Here is an 18,678-nt window from a genome sequence, read left to right as displayed (position 1 = left end):
CTAGTTTAAGGCCTGATCCAATAAACACACCCAGAATTACCCAAGCTAAATTTTTAATCTACTGTCTCAAACACAAAGAAATGATAAATGCTTTAGGTGATAGATACTCCATTTACTGTGATGTGATTATTACACATTGGATACTATGGCTCAGAAAAGTTAAATGATTTCTCTAGTGTCATAGAGCTGGCAAGTGGTAGAATCAGTATTAAGCCCAGAATGTATGAGCACAAATTCAATGGGAGACAAAATCCCCATTTTCTGGAAACATACACTGGCTTTGAATCATCAAATCAGTAAATAATTCAAAATGATTAACATTAGATGGATATTTTTAAATAATTTTATTTTGTAATAATATTCATACACTACAACCCATTGAAGAAACAAAGCCAAAAAATGCAATGGTGTAATTCTAGTTCCCGCATGTAGCAAGACTCTCTCTACTCCATTAGCAACAGTGGCCAATTACAGCGAATCAAAGTCATCCTTCTTGGTGAAGACAGACACTGGGTGGAAGAATACATGTGTTATTTGGTCATGGCTCCTTCTATATATCCTCAAAGTGCAAACAAACTTGGTTTTTACTGATGCTACCTTCATTTCAGCTATTTTTAGTTTTCTAATTTCTGAAGTGAAGACTGAGGTTAGCAAACTGAAGCATCATCTTAATGGTTTTTAAAAATGTCTGAGAAACTGTTTGCTATTTTTAGATTCTGTTAACTTAATAACAGTTGACAAATCACAGTAAACAGGTCAAGCACCTGAGAAGACTGGATGATAAATTAAAACACTAAGCATGGCCGGGTGTGGTGGCTCATGCCTGTAATCCCAGCACTTTGGGAGGCCTAGATGGGTGGATTGCCTGAGATAAGGAGTTCGAGACCAGGCTGGCCAACATGGTGAAACCCCGTCTCTACTAAAAATACAAAAATTAGCTGGACATGGTGGTGTGTGCCTGTAATCCCAGCTACTTGGGAGGCTGGGGCAGGAGAATTGCTTGAACCCAGGAGGCAGAGGTTGCAGTGAGCTGTGATCGCACCATTGCACTCTAGCCTGGGTGACAAGAGCAAAGCTCTATCTCCAAACAAACAAACAAACAAAAAACACTAAGCACAAGGCTTCTTATTAATGTGCAATAAGCATTCTTATTAAACAACGTGCAATATGTGTGCCAAGTAGGAAGTTTTTGTGGTTCACTGGACTGGACTGTATGCCAGATACTTCAAAGAACATTCCAATACCAAAGTGATAATCTGACTTGCTGAAGTTTAAAGTTAAGCCTCAAACACCAGGGTTAGTCCTTTTTTTTTAATTTAAGAATTTTTGTTATTTATAATAGTATTGAGACTTTTACAGGACAATTAATTCAGTTTCTATGAGTCAATGAGATACATTTTCTAAAGAGTGAAAGTAAAAAGGAGGGAAAAAAAGCAGTGTCCTGGATTAAAAGAGAACTAAAAGATCTAACAACCAAATGCATTGTGTGGACCTTAGTCAGATCCTGATTCAAACGAACCAACTGTAAAAAGATATTTTTGACATAATCAGGGATATCTGGTTATGGAATTCATATTAGATATCACCAATAAATTATTAGTTTCATGAACATGGCTTTGTAGTATGTAAGAAAATGTTCATCTTAGAGATGGATCCTTGATTAATGAAGGAACAAAATTACATAATATTTAGGATTTGCTTTAAAATATTACAGCAAAGAAAAAAAAGCCAGGTGATGTGAATATTGGCAAACAAGAATTATTGAATCAAATTCATGGATGTTTATTGTGCTATTCTCTTATGTAAGTTTGACTTTTTCAAAATGAAAACTTTTTAACAAAATGCTCAAAACATTCAAATAAGGGGAGGGAGTTATGGTTGTAACACTAGACCTTCCAGACTTATGAGGTGGCTATGGTGGTCACCATGAACTGTGTAAACAATTCTTTTTTTTTTTTTTTTGAGACGGAGTCTCACTTTGTCGCCCAGGCTAGAGTGCAGAGGTGTGATCTCAGCTCACTGCAACCTCTGCCTCCCAGGTTCAAGTGATTCTCCTGCCTCAGCTTCCTGAGTAGCTGGGACTACAGGTGAGTGTCACCACACAAGTTAATTTTTGCATTTTTAATAGAGATGGGGTTTCACCATGTTGGCCAGGCTGGTCTCGAACTCCTGACCTCAAGTGATCCACCCACCTCAACCTCCCAAAATTCTGGGATTACAGGCGTGAGCCACCGCACCCGGCTCCTGCTTCCACTCTTGACCCTCTCTAGTCATTCTCTACCTACTAGCTACAGCTGTGTTTAAGACCATAAATCCAGTCATCTCACTCTTTTCTTTTCTCTTTTTTTTTTTTGAGATGGAGTTTCACTCTTATTGCCCAGGCTGGAGTGCAATGGCACGATCTTGGCTGACTGCAACCTCTGCCTCCTGGGTTCAGGTGATCCTCCTGCCTCAGCCTCCCAAGTAGCTGTGATTACAGGCATGCGCTACCATGCTTGGCTAATTTTGTATTTTTTAGTAGAGACAGGGTTTTACCATGTTGGTCAAGCCGGTTTTGAACTCCCAACCTCAAGTGATCCACCCACCTCAGCCTCCCAAAGTGCTGGGATTACAGGTGTGAGCCACTGAACCTGGCCTCACTCTTTTCCTAAAACCTTTCAATGGATTCCCATCCCTAGAACACAATCCAAAACTCTCCTGTGGCCCTCTGGGAGCTAGCCCCTGTCTTTCGGACACCACCTGGTTGCATGTGCTCCAGCCTCGTGGCTTCTTTCAGAGCTTAGTGGCCAAGGTCTGCCCTGGTCCATGACCTTCTGTGAGCCAGATATTCAATATTCAATATTCAATATTTATCTAATCAGTTAAAAAACATTTCTCTTCAAGCTTCTGGTCCCATAAGTATCAGGTGAATATTGAAATGTAGTTTTGAAATGTTAAAAACAGGGAATTTGGTGACTACTATCCAAAAAATTGGACTAAACTTCTGAGGAATTAGTGTTGAAAGAACAGAAGAGGCATTTTGAGAGAAGAAATATCAGAGGGCAGCAAGTGATGATTGGACTGCAGTGCAAAAGCTTACAAAAGGGGAGATGGCAACGCCACTGTGATTCTCAGTCTGTTTGAATTCATTAATCTCTATGTCCCTGTGATGCCCTTTCTGCTCAGTCAGTGCCAAGACTTCTGTCTTAATTCTCTGTTGTGCAGTGAAGCACAGCCCTCACTTACAGGAAGGATCAGGGGACGGGATCCAGACGACTGGCCTGGACCTCTCACTCCCACGCCAGGGAGACAAAGTTGGTAGGAGACATGCAAAAATGTACATATCACAATCACAGGGAGGTTTTAATGAACTTATCTAAAGATTGAGAGCTCAAACATACAAAATATGAACAAGACAGTTAACAAATTTGAGCTATTGGATTTATATAAAACTGTACATTCATATTATTATTTTAAAAATTTGACACTACATGGTGCTCATGATGAAACAGGCACTGGTTGTAAGTGCTTTACACTTATTAACTCATTTAAAGAACTGAAGAGTGCACATTCTTTCTTATACAGAACATTTATAAAAGTGGTCATGTAACGGGTCAAAAAGCAAGTCTCAATAGATACCAAAAAATCAGTATCTATAGATCTTATCATATGTAGTAAAAGGACAAAAACACATTAGAAAGCAGGTTCCTTGACAAAGGAAAAAACAGACAGGGAGAGCAGGAGATGGGTGAAGAGGTGAAGTTTTAGCTCTACCTAAAATGCTTTAGAAGGAAGGAAGGAGGGAGAGAGAGGAGGGGAGAGGAGGGAGGGGAGGGGAGGGGAGGGGAGAGGAGAGGAGAGGAGAGGAGGGGAGAGGACAGGACAGGGAGGAAGGGAAGAAAAGAGAAGAAAAATCCAAATTGAAGGATATTCTGCAAAAGTAACTGGCCTGGGCCAGGTGCGGTGGCTCACGCCTGTAATCCCAGCACTTAGGGAGGCCCAGGTGGGCTGATTGTGTGAGCTCAGGAGGTCAAGACCACCCCTGGGCAACACAGTGAAACCCTGTCTCTACTAAAATACAAAAAATTAGCCAGGTGTGGTGTCAGGCACCTGTAGTCCCAGCTACTTGGGAGGCTGAGGCAGGAGAATTGCTTGAACCAGGGAGGCGGTGGTTGCAGGGAGCCAAGATCGCACCACTGCACTCCAGCCTGGGTAACAGACTGAGACTCCATCTCAAAAAGGAAAAAAAAAACTGGCCTGTATTTTTATAAAACGTCAATGTCAGGAAAGATAAAGCCAGACTGAGGAAGTGTTCAGAGTGAAGGAGACTAAAGATACACAACAGAGTGCAATGCATGATCCAGGATTTTCTTTTACTATAAATGAGACAGACATAATGCAGAAATAATTTTATTACATTATTAGGACAACTGGTGAAATCTGAATGAGGTATGTAGATTAAAGTATTGTATCAATGTTAGTTTCCCAGATTTTGATAATTGTTCTGTGGTTGTGTAAGAGAATGTCCTTATTTTTAGAAAATAAGAACTGGAGTATTTAGGAGGAAACAGTCATCATGTATGCAAATTTCTCCTAAATGGTTCAGAAAAATATAACCAGCATATGTAATATCAAGAGACAAGGATAAAGCAAATGTGGGAAAATATTAACATTTGGGAAACTGTGGAAGGTATATGGGAATTCTTTGTAATATAAAGAATTTTTTTTCTTTTTTTTTGTTTTTTTGAAGGCAGGGTCTTCCTCTGTCACCCAGGCTTCAGCCCCAACTCCCCTGGGCTCAGGCTATCCTCTTGCCTCAGCTTCCCGAGTAGCTAGGACTACAGGCATGCACCACCATGGTTGGCTAATTTTTTTTCTAGTTTGTTTTCAGTAGAGACAAGGTCTCACTATGTTGCCCAGGCAAGTCTCGAACTGCTGGGTTCAAGTAATTTACCCACCTTGGCCTCCCAAAGTGCTGGGATTACAGGCATGAGCCATCACACCTGGCCAATTTTTCTAAAAGTCTGAAATTAAGTCAAATTTTTGAAAAAGTTATAGCAATTATGGCAATCTCAATTATGGGTAAATGTGTGTCACATTATCTCCTTTACATTTTAAGTATTTCATAATTAAAAAAAAAAGCAGAGAAAATTGTTTATCAGAGGAAACCTCAGAAGAGATGAGGCAGTCGTCAGCAAGTAGAAGGCTCCCTTTCAGGAAACTGAAACCGGGTGCCAGGTGGCTGCAGAGCGGGTGAGAGCTTAGCCCCCACCTCTCCACTGGAGCCTAGTGACCCCATGCAGATAACAACCTGCCCAACTCTTCAGCCCTGACCTGGCATCATATTTATCTATAACTGGCAGTTCTTCTCTGACAGGATAGATTAATAAACATTAAAACACATCTAAAATTTATTTACCTGTTGTTCATGCAGGTATGCTAGTGTTGTTCAGTCAGCATTTGTAAGACATTCATTGTAAACAAAGCACTGAATTAGACAGAATAGATGAACAGAAAGATAAACAAGACCTGGCCAAATGTTGCCCCAAATCCATACCTGATGGAGACAGGAAGGGCCTTTAGTGCTTGTGTGTCAGTGGTGATACTATTCACTTTCATTTTTTTTCTGCCACATTCATTTTCATACCAATTCTCGTTAGTGGGTTTCATTTATTCTCATTTTACAGATGAGAATGACCAGAGATGTTAGCTTACCCAAAATTACTCAAATACTAAATGACAAAGCTAAGAGTATCATGTCCGAGGTAACAGGTCTGACTCCAGAGTTCATGTTCTCTCCTTATCATCCTATAAGTCACAAAAACATGAATACAGCAAAATTTCACTTACTCAACACTCCTGGGGATGAGTCATGCTGGACAGATGAATAAGTGAAAGGCTATCCTCTGAGAAATATTGTTCAAAACCTTCCAAGGTTAGAGAACAGAAGACTCCAGAAGCCTTTGGACAGTCTTTTCCTCCCTGTGGTTCTTTTCCTCTTGGGCTTCTGGGATTTCAAACTCGGTACACCTGGTCTCTTGGAGACACATCCTCCCTGGAAGCTCCAGCAGATGGCCAAAGACCCCTTTTGCCTTTTCTGCTTCCCCAAAGCACAAATGAGAGACTGATAATTCAGAAATAATTCTAATACCTACAAAATGAGAACAAAACAGGAAATACTTAAAAGCAGTCAGGTTTTCAAAGCACAGCTTTCTGATACTCACCCAGTTCTCTATCTTAAAACACTACCCCTTGGTTCTAGAGGGTGTGATGGCTATGCAGGTCTGTTTCTCATTTGTCAGCATTTTGCTATCTCCTGGACAAGCAGCTTTCAGTATTTATCTTGTCTGTAGTCCTAGAAATGGGTCTAATGATTCATTCTGCTTCCATATGTAACCTCCCTGAATTTTAGTTTTGTCATATGTATAAAAAGGGAATAAAAACATCTAACTCATAAAGACAAATGGGGAAACCATGTATGCATATCACACAGTAAGCACTCCTATTAGTTGCCCAAGTCCAAACAGCTGGTAAGTAAGAGCTGGGACTCCATCTAGCCAGATTGGCTCCAGAATCAGTGTTTCTAATCACCTGTGGTGAAAGTCAACCACTCACACCTGCACTCCACTCAGTTTGCCTTTCTAGTTCATCTCTATCCCCAACCAGGGCCCACAAGCTGATACCACAGCAAAAACAGAATTGAGGGAACAGAAAGAGCCTATGAATCTATCGTATCATATACAGAGGGTATAATTTATGACTAAAGATGCAGCTACTTTATAATCTTCTGTACAGTTTGAATTCTTAAGAGTAGGCATCTAACATTTCCATAAGCAATAAAAAACATATAAATTCATTTTAGGATAAAAAATTACCAAACCTAGGAACTTTGGAAAGGAAGGGATTGCATATAGGAGTTTTCATGTGATGTTTAATGTCAGTTAAATTACTAGAAACTTATCAGTAAATAGTATTTTCCTGTATCATGATGACAGTGGCTAAGAATAAGGGTTAAGAGTAGACATGTGTTGAATTCCAGCAACACTACCTTACACTACCAACACTACCTTACTAGCTGTGTGAACTTTACCTAACTTTTCTGAGGGTGTTCTCACCTATAAATGGGAATAATAATACCTATCGTATGGGGTATTGTTAGGCTTAAGACAGTATAAATGAGGTGCTTGGTATGGTGCCAGATTCATCACAAGCACTCAATATTTTTCTTTCTACAATATCACTTCTATGGCTGAAGAGTATCCCATCTCATGGGGATGTGCCATGATTCACTTACCCAGTCTCACACTGTTATTGATATCTTCAATTTTGTCAATAATATAAACAACAGCAAATTTTTTTCACACATTTCTGTTTATTTCTTTAGGGTGAAACCCTATAAGTGAGATGCTGGATCAAAGGATATGAGCATTGTAAACTTTTGACACACATTATCTACCAAACATAGTTTTACTAAGTTAAACCTTCTCTATATTAAAGGTATTTATTCAGCTCTTACCAATACTGTATATTATTTTAAAGATCTATGCTAATTTTATAGGCCAAAAAAACACAAACAACTCATATTGTTATGTACACATTTATTAGACATTTCAGTTTCTTTTGTTATGTTATAAAGCTCTTGGGCTCCTTAAAGTATGACCTGGCACAAAAAGAGAAAAACAATTTGAGTATGTAAAATTTTTAACGTAGTGTATTACGGAGGTGGCATTTCAAGTCATTTATGAGAGGATGAATTTTTCCAATGGGTTTTTTTTTTTTCTTTTTGAGACGAAGTCTCGCTCTGTTACCCAGGCTGGAGTGCAACGGCACAATCTCAGCTCACTGCAACCTCTGCCTCCCAGGTTCAAGTGATTCTCTTGCCTCAGCCTCCTGAGTAGCTGAGATTACAGGTATGCACCACCGCGCCTGGCTAATTTTCGTATTTTTAGTAAAGATGGGGTTTCGCCATGTTGGCCAGGCTGGTTTCGAACTCCTGACCTCAGGTGATCCGCCTGCCTTGGCCTCCCAAAGTGCTGGGATTACAGGCGTGAGCCACTGTGCCCGGCCTTTCCAGTGGTTTTCGAAGTGCTCCCGGCAGCCTCCCATGAGGGAAAGTGTGGGAATGGGGGTAGCGGGTGCTGGCTGGTTGAGATAACTCTCATTCTTCCTCATTTCAACTACGTTAATCTGTTCTACATACTGAATTTATTGGTAAGCTTTGATCTGAAGGGTTCCATACCTGAAAAGAAAAACAAAAACACATTTAATGCAAGGTTTGGAAATAACTGGCATTTTTCAATCAATAAATACATACACAAAATGAGTTGAATGTCTTTTACATCATATACAAAAATACATTTCAACTGGATTAAAACATTAAATGGAAAAAAGCCCACAGAAATGACAACATAAGGAAGCATTAACTGATCTTGGGGATAAAGAGGACCTTTTCCAACACACTGATAAAAGCAAAAACTGTAACAAGAGGCACTATTGTCTGTATTGGTTTTTCCTAAAGTGTGCGCCTCTGATACAGGTTCAAAATGGTTTCATGGCCATAGAAGTGTGAAAATGCTACATATCAATAATTGCGCAGAGAGGGCCAGGCGCGGTAGCTCACGCCTGTAATCCCAGCACTTAGGGAGGCCGAGGCAGTTGGATCATTTGACGTCAAGAGTTTGAGACCAGCCTGGCCAACATGGTGAAACTCGTCTCTACAAAAACTACAAAAATTAGCCGGGTGTTGTAGCCGGGTGTTGCCTGTAAGTCCAGCTACTTGGGAGGCTGAGGTAGGAGAATCGCTTGAACCTGGGAGGCAGAGGTTGCTGTGGGCCAAGATTGCACCACTGCAATGCAGCCTGGGTGACAGAGCGAGACTCTGTCTCAAAAAATAAATAAATAAAAACAAAAATAGTGCAGAGGTGGCTTAGGGCACTAACATCCAATTATTTCTATCAGCATCCCAGATCACCAGAAAATACACACTCGATATGAAACAATGTGCAGGAGGACATCTTCTAGTGTTGTGTGCCCCAAGCAGACTCCTGACATTAAGCCCTTCTTTTTCCTAGACATTCTAGAGCCATCACTGTTGCTCTCTGGAGAGTCACAATGTCCTTAGCAAAGAAAGGCTATGAGAAGACCTAATTAGGAAAAAGACCTAATTTAGTCTGCATTTGACTACAGAACCCTTCCTTCAACATGATGCCTACTAATATCCACAGAATTCATGGCACATAACCTGCCAAACGCCAGGCTATGTGGAAATTAATGTTTGAACAGGAAAATGTTGTACCAGAGGTGTCCTTGTAAAGGATGTAGTCCATTTCTTGTGATTTTACTGATACTCAATTTGAGGCCCTCTTTGATGTAATCTGCGGACACCTAGTGCTGATGCTTTAATTTAGTACAGACACATAATTTCCTATAATAAACTGCTGCCCATCTACATAAAAAACCCTGCTTGCAGACTGCCTTATATTTAAATTCTTATACATCATCACAATGCACTTATATCTTGGAATAATACGAAAGGATTTATTTAAATGATCCACAGGGTTAAAAAAGAAGTATGCAGGCTTGTGCTTTTGCTCTTACCTATTAAAATGTCTTCCGCAACTACAGATGTAGAAAGTATGTCAGGTACTTCTTATTCTGATTTTTATGTCATACAAAAGGAACTGAATTAGACTGTGTTTAGGAGACAGAGTTAAATGGGTCAGAGAGAGGGATCAGGCCCTTCTACAAAAACTAGAATGTTACTAGAATGAAGATATAACAAGTGTTTCACTTAAGCAAATTCTTAAACTTCATATTCTTCCACCTTAAAAGCACCCTTCAGGTTCTAAATAAAGGGAAAATAAAGACAGGTAACAGGCAAAGGTAATAGAATTGCAGTGATAAGCATTCTTCTGCTCCAACAATATTGGTTGTTTGGTTTTGCCATTTAAAATTAATAGTAATTCGGCTGGGCGCGGTGGCTCACACCTGTAATCCCAGCACTTTGGGAGACTGAGGCAGGCGGATCACCTGAGGTCAGGAGTTCAAGACCAGCCTGGCCAACATGGCGAAACCCCGTTTCTACAAAAATAAAATAAAATAAAATACGAAAATTAGCTGGGTATGGTGGCACATGCCTGTAATCCTAGCTACTCAGGAGGCTGAGGCAGGAGAATCGCTTGAACCTGGGAGGCGGAGATTGCAGGGAGCCAAGATTGCACCACTCCATTCCAGCCTAGGCAACAGAGTGAGACTCTGTCTCAAATAAATAAATAAATAAATAAATAAATAAAATAAAATCAATAGTAACTTGAATTGTAAAGTGTTAGCTTTATGAGCATTAAGATTCAACTTCTGATCTATTTCTACGTTAAATGTGTCTCTGTATGTTTATTTTTATTTTAGAGACAGCATCTCTCCCTGTCACCCAGGCTGGAGTGCAGTGGTACTATCATAGCTCACTGCAGCCTCAAACTCCTGGGCTCCATCAGTCCTCCTGTCTCAACCTCCTGAGTAGCTAGGACTACAGGCACACACCAGTACAGCTGGCTAACTTTTAAAAATTTTAAATTTATTACTTGTAGAGATAGAGTTGACCAAGTTGTTCTTGAACTCCTGGCCTTAGGTAATCCTCCGGTCTAAGCTTCCCAAAGTGCTGAGATTACAGGCATGAGTCACTGCTCCCAGGCCCTCTGTACATTTAATAATGTCAATGCAAAAACAGCTGTTTGCACAAATACACTGCATTATTAACTTCCTGGTCTTCTGTTGCTAGTTTGAAATAATCAGATCTCAAATTTTAACAAAGATTCTGGCACTACAAAACCCTGGAAAGCCAGTTTTATTTGAATATCACTCAATTAGAGTCTACTCACTTTAAGATAAGGTTAGTATTTTTTCGACTATTTTAAATCTGAATTATATAGTATCTAATTTAAGCCTTCCTGGGAAATAAAAAAAAATTCCTCATTGTGTATTTACTACTTTACTTACAGTGACTAAGTTGTTGCAAATATATGTAAGTGCATGTGTGTTATGTGCAATTTCTATTTTTAGTAGGAACATGGCACCGACAGTTACAGCACTGAGTTTGCCATGGGCTACTGTGTGACATGTGATGACTCAACTCTCCCACCTCTTTTCTCAAAATGATCGTGAAACCTTACACGTTTTGTCACAATGTTCATTGGCTTTCAACTGATAAAAACAAAACCCTAAACTCGGTGTGAATTCAGGCTCTCAAAACTTCATGTTTTAAGGTACTCATCTGGAAAAATCACAATATGACTTTGCTTTAGATTAGCATCAAAATGACAACATAAACATTTTTAAACTGCAACCAAATGGTGGATTCTCCAGGAACTTATGCTTGAATATCAGGCTGAAACACACTGCCATAGATGATAGCCATTAATTCATTCAACAATATCTATTCAGGCTATATATGCCTGACACAGGGAATCCAACAAAAAACAAACTGCCTGCCCTTATGAAAAGCCTTACTGAAGAGTCTAGTGGGGAAGGATGACAATAGACAAGCAATCATATAATTCCTGATGATTAGTGGTATAAAGAAAATGAGTGGGGGCCAGGCGCAGTGGCTCATGCCTATAATCCCAGCACTTTGGGAGGCCAAGGAGGGTGGATCACCTGAGGTCAGAAGTTCGAGACCAGCCTGACCAATATGGTGAAATCCCGTCCTACTAAAAATACAAAAATTAGCCGGGTGTGGTGGCAGGCGCCTGTAGTCCTAGCTACTTGGGAGGCTGAGACAGGCAAGTTGCTTGAACCCAGGAGGGGGAGGTTGTAGTGAGCCAAAATCATGCCACTGCACTCCAGCCTGGGTGACAGAGCCAAAAAAAAAGAAAAGAAAAGAAAAGAAAATGAGTGGGATAGGGGAAGAGAGAAAAAGGATAGAGGTGTTGTTTTAGAGACACTGGTTAGAAAAGCCATCTCACTGGAACTGAGATTTGAGCTGACAACTATATAAATTCTACCTGGGAGTTTTCCAGGCAGAAGAGCAAGTGCCAAGGTCCTGAGACAGGAATGTACTTGGAATGTTTGAGGACCCACAAGGAGGCCAGTGTGGCTGAAGCACACAAGCCACGGAAATAATGTCAGAGAAGCCAGGTGCCTGATTACACAGGGTCCTTTATGTTGTAGTGATGACTTTGTTGGTCCTTAAAAAAGAAAAAGGATTGCAGGAGGCATGCTTCAGACAGACTGAGGATGGAACTTCTAGCTCTGGAACTCAATTTTTTTCTTTTACTTTTAAAAATCCACCTCATTGGGCCAGGTGCAGTGGCTCACACCTGTAATCCCAGCACTTTGGGAGCCCGAGGAGGATGGATCACCTGAGGACAGGAGTTCAAGACCAGCCTGGCCAACATGTGTTTTTTTGAGATGGAGTCTTGCTCTGTCGCCCAGGCTGGAGTGCAGTGGCACAATCTCGGCTCACTGCAAGCTCTGCCTCCTGGGTTCACGCTATTCTCCTGCCTCAGCCTCCCGAGTAGCTGGGACTCCAGGCGCCCGCCACCACGCCTGGCTAATTTTTTTGCCCGCCACCATGCCCGGCAAATTTTTTGTATTTTTAGTCGAGACGGAGTTTCACCCTGTTAGTCAGGATGGTCTCGATCTCCTGACCTTGTGATCCGCCTGCCTCGGCCTTCTAAAGTGCTGGGATTACAGCCGTGAGCCACCACGCCCGGCCTATAATGTGTTTTTTAAAGAGGGGGGGATTATGAAGCAAATATGCAGAAAAATTAACTTTTGTTAAATCTAGTAGTGGGTGCATGAGTTTTTTTTACATTATTTTTGCGTATATCTTTAAACGTTTCAAATATTTTAAGAGAAAAAAGCAGGCTTTCACTTAAAATGTTAAACAAGAGGCCGAGTGTGGTGGTACGTGCTGGAGGTCCCAGCTACTCAGGAGGCTGAGGTAGGAGGATAGCTTGAGCCCAAGAGTTCAACTCCAGCCTAGGCAACATAACAAGACCTTGTCTCTTAAACAAAAAATTACATAAAATTAAAAAATTAAATGTTAAACAAGAAATGTCTAATATCAAGATTGTTCATGATGTGATTACACAATACAGGTGAAAAACAGTATGCACAGTAGAAGAGTCAGTATAGCAGAGTGGTTCTGGCACTAGATTGCTTTGGTTTTTTGTTTTCCTTTTTGTTTTTTGTTTTGAGGCAGAGTCTCACTCTGTCACCCAGACTGGAGGGCAGTGGCGTGATCTTGGCTCACTGCAACCTCCATCTACCACATTCAAGCAATTCTCCTGTCTCAGCTTCCCAAGCAGCTGGGACTACAGGCAGGCACCATGCCCGGCTGATTTTTGTATTTTTAATAGAGACAGGGTTTCACCATGTTGGCCAGGCTGGTCTCGAACTCCCGGCCTCAAGTGATCTACCTGTCCTGGCCTCCCAAAGAGCTGAGATTACAGGTGTTAGCCTGGCCTTGCTTTGGTTTTAATCCTGATTATGCTACCTACTAGCAATGAGACACTGAACAAGTTACTTAACCTTTCTGTGCCTCAAGTTCTTCATCTGAAAAATAAGAATGATAGTAATGGTACCTGCTTCATAAGGATATTAAAAGGATTAAGTAAATACTACATGTAAAGACCCCGGTGCACAATAGATGCTAAAAAGGTGTTAATAGCTATTATTATTATTATATAATTTTGGTTTCTTAAAAAAGTACATACTATACACACATAGAAAAAAGGAGCTTGAATGGTCCATTAAAAATGTTAGCAATTATAATCTCTGATAGATAATTTTAATTTTCTTTTTAATCTATTTCTGCACATTCTGACAAGCAATTCCTTTTGTATTATAAACAACAGAAACACAACAAGCCTTCCCCAAAAGTGCCCTACAAGTTTGGTAAGCAGTGATTCTCAAAGTGTGATCCTCGCAAGGACTGGCAGCATCTGCAACCAGAGAACTTGCTAGAAATGTAATTCTCAGGCTCCACCTCAGACACACTCATTCTAAGATGGAGCCCAGCAATCTGTGTTTTAGCAAGCCTTCCATTTGACTGTGATGCACATTAAAGCTTGAGGACTACTGTGCGAAGGAATGACTTGTAGCTCTGTACTCGGTCATTTGTCTCAAGGGGCCCTGGTGTAAGGTCTTAAAGAGTGAAATACTGGCCACTGCTCAAAGACATTCACATTAGAAAAAAAAAAAAGGCCGGGGACGGTGGCTCAAGCCTGTAATCCCAGCACTTAGGGAGGCAGAGGCAGGCAGATCACGAGGTCAGGAGATCAAGACCATCCTGGCTAACACGGTGAAACTCCATCTCTACTAAAAATACACACAAAAAAATTAGCCGGGCGTGGTGGCGGGCACCTGTAGTCCCAGCTACTCGGGAGGCGGAGGCAGGAGAATGGCGCGAACCCGGGAGGCGGAGCTTGCAGTGAGCCGAGATCGCGCCACTGCACTCCAACCTGGGAGACAGAGTGAGACTCCATCTCAAAAAAAAAAAGTTAAACTCCTGCTGACCCAACAAAACTACATCAAGCCAAGTTTGGCTACTGGCCACCAGTTTGTATTGACTTCTTGCCTAATTCTCTCTCAAATCAGTAAGCAGCTGTGATGTAGTGGAAAGAGTGAGTGCTGAACAAGGAAAATCTTGATTTGAAGCCCAGCTCTATTTCATAGCTGGTGGTAATAAAAACGATGTTAACCTTTTAGAGTTAAATCTTATCCGTATAAGGACAATACTGTAACACAGGAGTGTTTTAAAGATTAAGATGATATACTCAAAACACTGCCCTATAATAAATTGCCCTCAATTAAATTTTCATAGCATTTGTGATATTTCCTGTATTATTTTGATTACATGCTTTATTCTACTTATATTTATGAACAATTTAGTTTAGCCTCCCTCTTCTATTAAACTCTAAGCTTCTTTGAGACAGAGATGAAATTTTGCATCCCTTTAAATTCTTATAATACCTACTTCAATAATTAGTCCCTCCCAAATCCACTTTGAGCTTCAGTCGAAGCTTGTGACTGGAAGTCTGACTATACGTGGTATGGGTCTGGAAGAACACAGTCAATTCTTGGTAAAGATGTATAGTTTATATAGGCAGGTATGTGGCCAACTTACAGCAATCCCCAAAGTTATGATTCCCTTCCTTATATATATAAAATATAAAAGATCAAGAACAATGATGGTTGTTCTGTTGGTAAAAGTGGATGACTTCTGCATTTACATTTACCAAGTTTGTTAAAAGCAATATAGGGAGTTTACAAGTGCCATACTAGAAACTATGAAAAAGATCAATTTCTATTTTAACTGAATTTTGGCAATTTAGGTATTAGTGATGCTGGGGTGATGGTGGTAGAAGAGACGTGTATCAGCACAGCTAATGTCAGAGGCCCAGCTTATTCTTTTCATCTGGACTACTAAAAACAAGAACTATTATCTACCCCACAAAAATCCTGTGAAAGTTAATTAGGTAGTTAAGTTAATCTTCATTAGGCAAGATCATGGAATTTGGGAGGAAAAGAGGAAGGAAGCCTGCAGATCTTGCATAAGCAGGAGAGGCTTTCTACACTCCTCCGGTCTTATAAGAAACAGTATGTCCTATTTTTGACCTAACAATTTTTTTTTTCTTTGTAGGTATCCATGCCTTCTAAGTGCTAGTAATAAATAATTAATTCACATATTAAACTTGGCATGGTTAATTTCATTGCCCCTTTATGTTAGCTTTCTTTCTGAACTTTGAGTGCATCTACAAACTTATTAAATGATCTAGACAAGCCAGAAAAAGGCTTCTCATTCTTCAGTGGGGTGGGAAGTGATTATTTTGTCATAGTATGGTTCAGAATGACATATTCAAATACAATTTTAAAAATCTACTTCACTATGTATATGTATCATCAATAAGAAAAATTTGGCCTGGTGTTGTTAAGATATAAAAGTACCTGACAGTGTTAGAATTGCAGACTGTTGTCATCTCATGTGCTACAAAGCTTTAATTCAATTATTTGGATTCTGTATGAGAAAAAGTTTCACTGCAGGTGTAACATTTTAGTCACAGCATAAAATAATCTCCACTTAAAGGAGATACCCAATTTCTCTACTTATAAAGCATTCGACTGTTAATAAAAAATCAGTGCCAAAACCAATCTGTGTAGTTACCACCAAACTTGTTAGAATAAACAACTTTTCTTGCATGAATTCTCTGAGAAAAACTTTATTGAAAAATACCCACTCCGGCCGGGCACGGTAGCTTGCGCCTGTAATCCCAGCACTTTGGGAAGCCGAGGCGGGCGGATCACCTGAGGTCAGGAGTTCAAGACCTGCCTGACCAACATGGAGAAACCCCGTCTCTACTAAAAATACAAAATTAGCTGGGCGTGGTGGCTCATGCCTGTAATCCCAGCTACTCGGCAGGCTGAGGCAAGAGAATGGTTTGAACCCGGGAGGCGGAGGTTGGGGTGGGCCAAGATGACGCCATTGCACTCCAGCCTGGGCAACGAGAGTGAAACTCTTGTCTCAAAAAAAAAAAAAAAAAAAAAAAAAGAAAGAAAGAAAAATATCCCAAGATAGGAAAAATCACTTCTCTTGTAATTAAGGTCCATTATGGAGGATTTCTCTTTCAAATATTTATTTTCAAGAAAATTGTAACAATTAGGTGCACATCAAAACTAATACCCTTTATGGGCCTCTATTTTGCAGATGGTTCATTTCAAAGCATCAAGTTCTACATACATATACACACATACATACACACACACACACACACACACACACACACACACACACACACACACAAAACCTAATCAGGCGGTTTCCTGGGCAGCTACAGAAGACTCAAATGATCTCATGGACTTCACTAATGTTTCTAGTTGGTGCCAAATGTTTCAGAAATTTTGAGGTAGTCCACTTACCTAAGGTGATACTAAACTTCCAGAAAGCAAGAATTTCCGGAATAAGTGAAAGGGGATGAATGTACAAAAATAATACTAGCTTTCAATTAACATATGAATATCGTTCTGTATGAAGAAGCAGTTTCCTACACAAGTGAAAGAAGAATAAAGCTGTTGCCTCCTTAACAGTAAACATCCCTTCATCACTAAGAGGAGACTCTAAGGCCTAGCAAAAGATTTGAGCCTAAGATTTTGGGTTTTTTTTTTTTTTTTTTGAGACGGAGTCTTGCTCTGTCGCCCAGGCTGGAGTGCAGTGGCGCGATCTCGGCTCACTGCAAGCTCCGCCTCCCGGGTTCACGCCATTCTCCTGCCTCAGCTTCCCAAGTAGCTGGGACTACAGGCGCCCGCCACCACGCCCGGCTAATTTTTTTGTATTTTTAGTAGAGACGGGGTTTCACCATGTTAGCCAGGATGGTCTCGATCTCCTGACTTCGTGATCCATCCGCCTCAGCCTCCCAAAGTGCTGGGACTACAGGCGTGAGCCACTGCGCCCAGCCGGGATTTTTTGGTAAGCAGCAGCGTAAAAATCACTCTCAAGGTTTGAGATTGGGATCCAGCATAACTGGTGACTTGACCTTGGGCAAGTCACTTAATTCCTTTTAGTCTCAGTTTCCCTGATTGTAAATGAAGTCAACACCACCTGGTAAAGGTATTACAGGACTGGTGTGAGGATGAGATGATACATGTGAACATATTATTAAATATGTAAACTATAAGGCAATAGTAAGCAAATGCTAGTTACTATTCTATGTAATACAGGCCTAACCTTTCCTGCCTATGTCCTTATCTGTAAAAAGAAGACAGATTGAGATCTGAATGTCCATCCAGTCACTTATCAGCTGCCTGAACTTTAGCAAGTCATTTCCTTTCTGGGCCTGTTTCCTAAGAAGGTTATTTTTAAAGATCAAATGATATCGTGTTATGCAAATGCTGTCCAGACACATATTAAGAACTTAACAAATGATGGCTCTTATTATTCTCTGGGGGGTAGGGTGGTAAAGAGCAAATGAAATTAAACCTAGTTAAGAGAATTTGTATATGCACACAAAACTCTACAGACATCCAAGGTACCGTTATTTGCACTGTAAACTGCCAAAACATGCAGGAAACGAAAAATCAAATGGCGCCTCAGTGATTCGCACTAGAGAGGGGGAGAAGGCAGAGCTTCCGAGAATCAACTATTTTCCCCCTTATGGCCTCCAGCCTAGATTAGACCATTTATTCAACTTCCCAACCCCCAATATCCCTGGACATTTATTTACTGTACCTTTTTCACTGAGAGCCTTTCCACTCCCCTCCCCTTCTAGTAGTCGTGAACTTCAGACCCTCGCTTCGACTCCCACTGCCATAACTGTTTTTAACCAAGCTTCCCTGAATCTTCCCCTCCGCCTAAGGAGGAAGTGCAGCTGGACGCACCGCACGGCATCCTAGGAAATGTGGTCTCTCAGACTCTTTGCCTTGGGCTGCAGAGTGGGGAAGACGACGAAGGAGAGCCCAGTAAAACTACAACTACCGGCAGGCAACGCGAGTCACCATCTTTCTTTCGCCCCTTTTCCTGTTGCCGTCCTCTTCCTCCTCTCCTCTAGCGCTGAACCGCTTGGCCTCACGGTACTTGTAGTTCCTTCTGGACTCAAGATCCTAGGGCTTGATGGCCAGCACAGAGGCTGGAAGACTCTAATTCCCAGAGGGCAGAGCGGAAGCTGCGCCTGCGCACACTCAATGAGGGCGTGTATGTCTGTGTCTGAG

General features: G+C 40.9%; 1 protein-coding gene across 2 annotated transcripts in view; it reads right to left on the bottom strand.

Annotated features, from left to right (window-relative positions):
* Nucleotides 1–18,509, bottom strand: part of LOC129398620 (putative uncharacterized protein C8orf44) — a 68,355-nt gene extending 49,846 nt beyond the window's left edge. The window contains exons 1-3 of one of the 2 annotated variants that reach the window (XM_063606799.1): nucleotides 18,200–18,469; nucleotides 7,906–8,218; nucleotides 5,830–6,130 (exon numbers count right to left, since the gene is read on the bottom strand). In XM_063606799.1, the coding sequence (XP_063462869.1) occupies nucleotides 5,900–6,130; nucleotides 7,906–8,151 (477 nt within the window). In that variant the 5' untranslated portion in view covers nucleotides 8,152–8,218; nucleotides 18,200–18,469 and the 3' untranslated portion in view covers nucleotides 5,830–5,899. Of the gene's footprint in view, nucleotides 1–327; nucleotides 510–5,829; nucleotides 8,219–18,199 lie in introns of those variants that run through there. The other variant, XR_010112946.1, reaches the window with a different exon arrangement.
* Between the last annotated feature and the right edge of the window lie 169 nt (nucleotides 18,510–18,678).

The sequence above is a fragment of the Pan paniscus genome, chromosome 7 (assembly GCF_029289425.2).
Source record: "Pan paniscus chromosome 7, NHGRI_mPanPan1-v2.0_pri, whole genome shotgun sequence".
Classification (NCBI taxonomy): Eukaryota; Metazoa; Chordata; class Mammalia; order Primates; family Hominidae; genus Pan; species Pan paniscus.
The sequence above is the reverse complement of the archived record's forward strand: the minus strand, read 5'-3'. Positions and strand labels throughout refer to the sequence as shown.